The sequence below is a fragment of the Mandrillus leucophaeus genome, unplaced genomic scaffold (genome assembly GCF_000951045.1).
Source record: "Mandrillus leucophaeus isolate KB7577 unplaced genomic scaffold, Mleu.le_1.0 Scaffold94, whole genome shotgun sequence".
NCBI lineage: Eukaryota > Metazoa > Chordata > Mammalia > Primates > Cercopithecidae > Mandrillus > Mandrillus leucophaeus.
In genome coordinates this window covers 3,303,558-3,313,561 of record NW_012110252.1, presented here as the reverse complement: position 1 = coordinate 3,313,561, position 10,004 = coordinate 3,303,558, and the positions used below count along the sequence as shown (strand labels likewise).

At 35.4% G+C, this 10,004-nt stretch overlaps 1 protein-coding gene across 3 annotated transcripts in view; it reads right to left on the bottom strand.

Annotated features, from left to right (window-relative positions):
• NCKAP5 (NCK-associated protein 5) overlaps positions 1-10,004 on the bottom strand; it is a 904,755-nt gene that overhangs the window by 654,188 nt on the left and 240,563 nt on the right. For all 3 annotated transcript variants that reach the window (XM_011970297.1, XM_011970296.1, XM_011970298.1), the window contains exon 2: positions 4,304-4,377. In XM_011970297.1, the coding sequence (XP_011825687.1) occupies positions 4,304-4,377 (74 nt within the window). The remainder of the gene's footprint in view (positions 1-4,303; positions 4,378-10,004) is intronic.

The following is a 10,004-nucleotide window of genomic DNA, read 5'->3' as shown; positions in this document are numbered from 1 at the left end:
TAAAACTAACAAATTAACTACAAGATTAGAAATTATGGCTCAGGAGTCATGCAGCCAGAGGCCACAAGATTCCTCACCTCCCCAGTTGCTCCTATGGGTAACATCATTATGGCAAAACCAAAGATTGGTATTTGAGGTGTCTTTCAGATCCTGCATTCTCATGGATCAACAGGTACCACCCAGAGCGGTGAACTGGCTCCTCAGGTCTTGCAGCCCCCACCCCGGAACTGACTCAGCGCAAGGAGACAGCTTCGACTCCCTATGATTTCATCCCAATACAACCAATCAGCACTCCCCATTCTCTAATATCCCTACCCCCACCATCAAACTATCTTCTAAAACCTCTGGCCTCTGAATCTTGGAGGAGGCTGATTTGGGTAGTAGTAAAACTCCAGTCTCCCATTAACACAAAAAGAAAGAATATCTGAAGTGAATACTTGGACATTGTCTTCTTGAGCTACTGGCAACTTGTTAGATTGTTACATTAGTCATTTATCCTCATGTTCTTCGAAGTTTTCTATGATATATGTATTATGTAGCTGTATCATTGCATAATATTTAAGTGTTATTAAAAACATGTTTTATAAATGCAATATAATACTCTAGACACCGTTTCATAATCTCAGTGCTGAGTAATCTTAAATACTAGCTATATTAATACCTTCTTTTCACAGATAAGAAAACTCCATTTCGGAGTTCTTATCCAGCAGCCAGCTTTTGCAGGCCAGACAAGAGTGCAAGTCCCCAAAACCTCCAGTCCAGTTTTCTTCCTATTGTACAGTAGTATGCTGCTCTCACTTTTTTATACATAATTTTACATTTGTGGCTTGAAAGTAATTTCAATGCCATAAGTATTCATAAATTCAATTTGTATTTTCCAACTGTCTGTTTATTCTAAACTCTTAATATGAGGCCACAAATGGATAAAGATTTTTTTATCACATATTAGGAAAGACATTTTCAGCACTCTTTTCTTACGTTTCTTGTCAGTCACAAATATATTTAGCCAAATCAGAAATAGTAAAAACTGGTATAAAAAAATCCTTTTTCTCCACATATTAACTTTTCACATTAGAACAAATAAAGGTACAGGAAATTATGGTTGTGTTTCAACCTGAACAAGTATACAGGTTGTCGCAGTGTGTGTGTGTGTGTGTTTTAAATCAAGCAGGGAGAAACACAGCAGATTAAACTCACCCCAACTGATACTCAAGTCTTAGACTAAGTTCTAGATTCTGACTCCATTCTCTTCTTTAGATGAATTCTGCGTTTTCCTCTTTAGGAATGATTTGTTGCTATCAAGACAATTGAGTGATAGGACTGCTCCCTGCTAGACAGTTATTTATGAACTCCACAAATTCCTTTGCAACTTGAAAACCCAGAGATAGATTATAGGTCTATTTCAGTAGAATATTAGACAGGACCCCAAAATAACCAGTTATCTCAAAAGTGTTATTGCAACATATTTTTTTTTGTCACAGCAGATGGTTATGCTATAAGAACCAACTAAAGTTGGTGAAAGGCTAGCAGCCCCCTCCATGAAGAAAAGGAAACGTTTTAATCTTTGCACCGAATCCTATATTATCTATGCAAGTCTTATCATTGACCAAGTGGCAACAAGAGTATGCTCTGTTTCAACCATGCTTTTGATCAGTCCTCAAAGGTGGTAGCCATAAATTAATCCTGACCACTATTATTATTGGAAGATCTAGATATTCAGAACTTGACTCTAAGTTATAAGTTAGCTCCAGTATAAATGGAAGGCCATCAGTTAACATTAGCAGCAATGACAAAGAGCCCACTACTCCATGACAGTGGTAGCAGCCATAAATCAAAGGCATATAAAATCAGAGAAGGAGCCTATACTGATTTATGGGAGCATTTGTTTAACTTCAGGCAATCTGGTTGTGCTTGTGAACATGACGTGCTATTCCCATGATCCTCTGTATATCATAGATTCTATTCTAACTTATGAATAAGCATTTAAAAATTTAATCATAACCAGAAAGGATTTCCTACACTGTTCACTGTCACTCACATATTGTTCTCTAAAAACAATTTGGCTACAGTTGTTGTTATGATATTGTAATAACCATCATAAAGCCTGTCACTTTAAGTCAGTGAAGTCAGGATCTGTTGGCAAAAATATAATCAAAAGTAATTTCATGATTCAATAAATAGTATATAAATCTGCTATTATTGGGGTTCATTTTCTTTCAATACCACCCATTTCCATCTTTTCACTGGAATTATTCTGACTATCCAAGTGTCATTATTACCTTCTATTGTTATTTAAATGGAGCATTTTTATTAGATCCTCTGACACTATATATAAGGCTTTGCTTCTTCAGCAGTAATAATTCCATTTCTGAAGGAAAATGGAAGTAACTATACACAAAATTCTAAGCTCTCACTTTATGTTAACTCCATGCCTGAAATAAAATTTTAATTTAATCATATCTGAGAAGACCTAGGTTTTTATTAGCTACCTCAAGAAAGTAAGAAAAATAGCCCTTTCCATGCAGGTTATTTTGGTTCAAAGAGCCCATGAAACCATTATTCATCTATAATATGCATGTAAGATACACTTACTAACCAAATTAAACTCTAAATTTCTTTCATCAGATGGCATTCATTATTTTTTTGTAAATTTTTCTTTAGGAAGATGGGAAAAATAAAATATTCTATATAAATAGTTGAAATAAAACATTATATCGGTTATACAGTTTTAAAAATATACTTTCCAAGAGATCTATAGAAGATATAATTAAAAGGACACAACCATACATACATTGTTGTTGATTTAATTAATACATTGGTTCGCAAAAGAAAACTATCAGAATCAGGGTGTAGTTCTCAAAAACAAATCTAGCAAATATTGCATCAATTACATAAAATTAACTGGTGTGTCCATTAGTGTCAAACAGACTTCATTGAATTTTTGTTGTATCCTACCGGCAGTTTTTCTATGTATAGAAATACAATATTCTCTGTTACTATAATCAGAGGTCTGTCTTCCAGTAGAAAAACGAATGTAAGAATATAACATATTAAACTATATAGTACTTTACCCAAGACCTAGACCTCCTGAAAGAAGATACAGTTCGAGGTTATTAGAATTTTTACAATGGTGCAACAAGAAGAGGCAACCTAGCCTGGCAAGGAGCCCCATGGTGATGGATTTGGATGAGGTCTAGCAAGAAAACAAGAGAGTTAGTAAATATTTACCTGCCATCTCTGTGTACAGAGAGGGCACTCTCCCCATGCTGCAAGGAGATGAAAAGAAATAAAGGGACTGGGCCCGGTGGCTCACACTTGTAATCTCAGCACTTTGGGAGGCCGAGGCGGGTGGATCACTTGAGGTCAAGAGTTCGAGACCAGCCTGGCCAACATGGTGAAATGCCATCTCTACTAAAAATATAAGAAAAATTAGCTGGGCATGGTGGTGGGCACCTGTAATCCCAGCTACATGGGAGACTGAGGTAGGAGGACTGTTTAAACCCAGGAGGTAGAGGCTGTGGTAAGCCAAGATCCTGCCATTGCACTCCAGCCTGGGCAACAAGAGCAAAACTCTGTCTCAATAATTAATTAATTAATTAATTAATGACTTTAGGGGCTTACTGAGGGTTGGTGAGACAAATGTACTTAATAAAACAATTTTGGTACAATGTGAAGCATCATATATTTAAGTACCAGCATACTTATTTCAAAGAGTAAGTAAGAGCTATAGGAACTTCAAAAAGGAAATTTAAGTTCTATAGCAGTACCTACAAAAGACATAATGGCACGTGTTCTAAAAAGCTAAATAATAATATTACAACCATCTTTGCCAATCTCAATTCCTAAGAGGCCCCAGGGAATGAATAACTTGGCAATATGACTTCTGTGATATTAATCTACCATTTCTAATATGCATGCAGAAACCTTCTCAGATATTTTCCTTACCTAGTGTCAGAACCCTCTATGTAGAATAAAAACTAAATATTGGGTAGCTGTACAACAGCATTATTAAAATATTCCCCTTTAATGTGAAGAGAAGCTGGACTTTGAAGCAGCAATGTTCTACTTTTTAACTAGAGAAAAACTTAAGTAGATCTTGAAGTAAGCAAGGATCAAAGAATTTGGGTTCTGGCTTCCACATTACAGCTTTGCCATTCCAGGACAACAGTTTCTTAGAATCTAACAGTTTTTAGCGAGACAAGAACTTAACATATGTTCTGTAGTCTAACTGAAACATTTTAGATCAGCAAAGCTCTAAAGGATGCTGCATGAACAAACAAATAAGAACATGAATTACACTCACCTCCAGAGACTCCTGTGTTGCTCTTCGAGTTGACTCAGCAGATGCTCAATGTATTTATTGGAGTCCATGTATTCCTGTACAAGCAGACAAAGACAGATGAAAGCTCGCTACCACGGTCCCCACCATCCTGAGACTCTGTCCTTATCTCTACAAGGAGTATTTTCGAAAGATTATCCCTAGTTCCCTTCCGGTTCTAGGATTCTCTGCTTCTGTGACTTACAATCATATGTAAATACTATTTTTCTCATATCCTTTGTTGTTTTTTTAACCAATTCCCGGAGGGGACGGTTGTTTCCCTTGGTTCGGCTTTCGGTTCTTTTTCTTCCCGGAAAGAAGGGCTTAATTTTCTTGTTCTTTTAACTTGGGTTTTTTTTTTTCTTTTTTCCAATTTTTTTTGCCCTTCTTGGAAAAAAAATAGACAAAACAGTTCTTGATTTTACTGGTCTTATGACAGTCATGTTCCAGCAAAAGTAATGTTTTTAAACTGTATAGAATATTTTATATAAATATAATATATACCCATATTCACTGGGTACCTGTATACACTAATGGACATGTCCATTTTTCTTCAGCTCCATATATACACACAAAACAGTATATGTGATTTTTTTTTAATTCTTAAACATAAATCTTTGGCTTCTAAAAAGACATGAAAAGTATGGTGTGTTCTGCTCTATAGACATGTATATGTAAATTTATTTCTCTAAATCAAACTATTTTCCTGAAACGTATCTGAAAAAAAAGAATAAAGAATTCATGTGTCATGTGAGAAGTAAGCAGAAAAATCCATAGATTATTACAATGGATTTAATTTGTGATTTCTGCATACAAGGCTCGTATGCACTGGTGTTTCCTTTGCTAACCTGGAGAAAATACGACCTATACAAATCATTTTATATTGTTTTGCCCTGAATCTGGTATTTTATTCCCTTTCTGTTTTGAAGGCTACCCTGCAGGCCTCTGCTTCTACATTATAGCAGCCTTCGATGGAATAGTATGCAATGATTTCAATGTTAAGGCGCCCATGAAAGCTACTGTTCCATTTCTACAGATTTGAAATAAACTGGGAACTTTGATTAACAGTGATATTTTCCTTTCAGAAATGTAGATTTCTTATGAAACGCTATACATGATGTACTGCTCTTATAGAAATATTCACTACAATAAGGTGAGGGGCTGGGAGAAAGATGGGCGTTGACCCCATATAATGGAAAGGGACCAGTCCTGATTTCTTTTAATCCTGGATCTACCCATGTGGCCTTGAAAAGCCTTTTTACCTTTCCAAAATGTTCCCTAGACTAGAGGGTATACTAAGTCCTTGTCTAGTTAAATCTGTTATGATTCTAAGATACTGTAATTCTGTTATAGATAATTAGCTAAGAAGTTTTATGCTTATTGAATAAACAATTATTTTCAGGTGACTACTGAATAGTTATTTAAACAAGACCACTGGGATTGTTAAAAACAAAGCGGAAATCTGTGCTACTGCAGGAAGTTGCAGCATACGTGGTTATGCTTTTAAGTGTCCTGACCAAGGCTAAACCATGATTTAGAACACTTGACACTATCAAATACATGAATTCTCAAATATGTTCAGCCAAGAAAAACTAAATACATTGTTCCCAAGTAGAAATAAATGTACAGATCTTAAAGTTATTCATTTTTTCTTCATTTAACAACTATTTTTAAACATCTGTTAGATGCCAAGAGCTGTTCTAAGTGCTGCAGATATGGTAATCACCAAGAGGGGGAAAGCCACGGACCTCAAGGAGCTTACAGTCTGTCAAAGGGGCATACTAAATACATGAACAGATTGGTTTCATATTGGCTACATGCTATGAAGTAAACAGGTAATAGGAGAGACTTTGGGAGGAGCAGCTATGTCACGTGAGGACTCCGGAAGAAGACTCCGACCAAGTGATATTTGAGCTAAGACTTGGAAGAGAAGGAAACCATATAGAGAAAAGGGAGCCAGACACTGCAGGCAGCAAAAACACCATATGCAAAGGTCCTGAAATGTGCTGTTGGAGGAACAGAAGGAAGCCAGTGGGTGCTGGGAGCAGGGACTCAGGGATACTGGGTCTCAAATGAAGTTGGAGAGGTAGGCAGGACCAAATCAGGTGCAAGCCTTAGAAAGCAGCTTGGACTTGTCATTTTGTTCATTCTGATTATCTCAAGTCAGAGGTTGAAGCGGAAAGGTGTAGTGATGACAAATAAGACTTCAGTATCAAAGAGACTTAGGTTCAAATCCTGGTTTTGATACTTACTAGCTATGTTCCCTGGTCACGTTATTAAATCTGTCTAAGCCTTAGTTTCTTCATCTTTGTCAGAGGCATAAATAATGCTTCATTTATGGAGGCATTGTAAGTGTTAAACAAGAAGTTTAAGTACATACATCCATCATGGCTGCCAAATAGCAAGCATGGCCTTTTTCAGAGTATTATATACCTCTTTTCAAAAGGAAGATCACTTTACAAGGTGAAGCCATTTTTCATTTTCTCTTCTCTTGCCAAACTTCAAGACTTTTAAGTGTACAGTTCTTAGGTTATACACACTAAATATTAGAATAGGCAGTTAGGCAGAGATTGATAATACTGATCTCTAATCATTGAATGTAGTTGTCACTGGCTTGTGATTTCAAAGTTATTTCAAATACAAATACTAGCTGCTTCCATTTAAACTAGCTTTATCCTATTTTCCATATAAATAACTATGATGAGAAATCTTAAACCACTTAAAAATGGGAAACTAAGATTATCGATTCTTTATCCCTCTTTTCAGCTATATTTTTTCTATGGTACTCTTACTTCCAACATTCAATATATTTTACTTATGTATTAAGGTATTGCCTCAATATAAGGCTAACACAAATGGATTGGGAAAAGAGACATGCATCTTACATATATTTTTTGTCAAGTGAAATTGTTTTTGCTCAACCTGAAAGAACTTAGGAAGTACCTTCATACCTGTATCATTTCTGGACCCTGAACTGGAAAAGTTAGTTACCTAATGTGAAAACACTATCACAAGATTATAAACTAGAATTACTCCTAGGGGGAATTCTGTGGATCCCTTTGGAGATTAACTCCAAGAAAACAATGGAGGGTGGTAGCACTGGGGCTGGCAGTAGTTAAGAGAAAACTATGGTCACCATAAGTCAAATGCTGTAGGCATAGTGGCTGCAACAGCTTTGGGAGCAAGTACACAGAGGAGGTTATTGTACAGAGACTCCAGTATCCCAGCATGCCTGCAAAGGCAGAAAGAAAAGGTCCAGACAGATTTTTTTCAGAGTAAACTGAAAAAATGCACCATGGAACCCATGTACAAGTACTGTAGGACAAGAGAGAGAACATGATCCTTAATCGTAAAAGAGGGTGTGACTCTGAAAATTATTTACATAAGAAAGATATGAAAGCATTTTAGAAAGAGCTTTCACATGTTCACTAGTATCCAGAAAGATGTGGTCTCTCTGACACATGTGAAGGAAGATTTTTTTTAAAAATGTTGAGATGAAAAGACAGCAGAATTAGATTTTACAAGATAATAGGGTGAGCGGCCAAGATAATAAAATGACATAAAATAAAGACGGGGCTCAGTGAGCTAAGAATTTCGAGGCAACATAGACTGTACTCACCGAATGGAAACCTATTTATTGCTGTCCTGTGATTTTTATTATAAGGTGACTCTCCTGACCATGAAATGGTGCTTCAGAGACAACAGGCAACAGATTTTGGTGTATTGGCGCTGAATTGTTCATACAGGTGAAAGTCTATTTCTCAATATCTCATTTGGGAAACAATCAAATTCCCCAACCCAGGCCAGGTACTTACATATTCCTCTTCTCCTATTTCTACAGTATAAGTCAATTAGTATATGTATCATTCAGTTAGTGAAGAGTAAACATGATGTAATCTAGGGAGAAAAAATAAACAACCATATCCACATCTTCCTTGATGTCAGTGTTCACTATTCCTAACACATTATCTATGAAAAATGTCTATTTCCCAAGCCTTGCTTTGTTCAGCATGCAACTTCCTACCTCATTCAGCACAAAGACATTATTAAACTATTGTTACTACTAACTTGATGAATATCCTATTCTACTGGTTTCTCTTAGAATACAAAACCTACCTTAGATACAATAAATAGTAGAATTGACAATGAAAACATACATACAGTCCTGAGGAGGATAAACTTAACCTGTAACTAAATTAAGAAATAAAGGATAAGGATGAAAAGGAATGCAGACATGATTGATAAACAGGCCAGAAAATATTGGTTTGCCAAATAATGAGAGCATTTGAGTACTTGATAAGATTTGAAATGCAAACAACAAACAAAGGGATAAAGAAATATTTCAGCACAGGGGAAAAAATAAGGACGTGATTATGCACATCGAAAGGATTCATCACTTTCCAGGTAGAGTTAATGGAAAACAATCCACACGTCCATTGGCACAAGAGTTGAATAAAAATAGTGAAGGCAAAAATGGGGGGCTTGTTTGAATACTTATAGCCCAACAAGGAGCAAAACCACATTAGCTCCACAGCTTACAGCCACCCCAAATGCCCATTGAAATTAGTTTATAGACAAACCATAAATATTATTCCCAATTAAGTAGCTCCTATGTAACAAAGCAACAGAAAGATATTCTCAGGTATTCATGAATTCATAAAATACAGGACCTACATCTTTTAATTAAAAACTTAAAGATACACATGTGTATAACCAAAAGGTGTCTGTGTGCCAGATAAGTATATGTACACATGCATGTATAAGTATATATGCACATACGTAATAGCTGAGCAAAGAATAACAAATAGGAATTCACAATATAAAAAGAGGCTTCAAAAGATGTTAATCCAGTCAAACAGATGTTTAAAAAGGTAATTATAAAATAACATAAAATCCCAGAAAGAAAAAGTAGAATATACATTATCTATTTTTGTGATGGGCAGAAGGAGGACAAGAGGGAAAGAAAGAGGGAACTATTGATAGAAGGGTGCATAAATCACTTTGAATACAGGGGAAGAAATTATTGTTCTATTTTTGACTTGATAATAAAAAATGCTTAAGTATAACAGTGTGTTTTTCCTGTGTAGGTACAATTGGGGAAAGCAATTTGGTGATACATGTGATTTTAAGACATCCGTGCCCTTTTGATCTAGAAACTCCCTGTCTAGAAATCAGCCTGAGGAAATAATCAGATTAAAGCAAATGATATTTATCGAAATATTATTTGTGACAATATGGAAAGACTGGGTATGTCTTATTTTCCAAAACTATAGGAATAATTAAAATAAAGCATGCTTTTTTCATTCAAAGAAATACAATTCTTAAACTTGGTAAAAAATATGTAATAAACTAGAAAACAGTGTAATGCTAAGTGAAAGCAGGATAAAAAACTACATAATCCCTCTCATCACAATTTAGAAAATGTATATGAAAGATTAATATCCTACAGTAAATGGTAATATTATGGGCTAATTTAATTTTCTTCTGTATATTTTTTCTTTGTCTGTAGTTTTAAAAAACTATATGCTCATTACAAAAATTTAAAGTAATGGATATTACATGGAAAAATATCGTCCCAGAAAATAATGTCCATGAAGATTTGATTATAAATTTTAGAAGGCTTGATCTGAAATGCCACAAGGAAACCATTTCCTTTATATTATTCTAAAGCTAGGCTCGTGTTTGA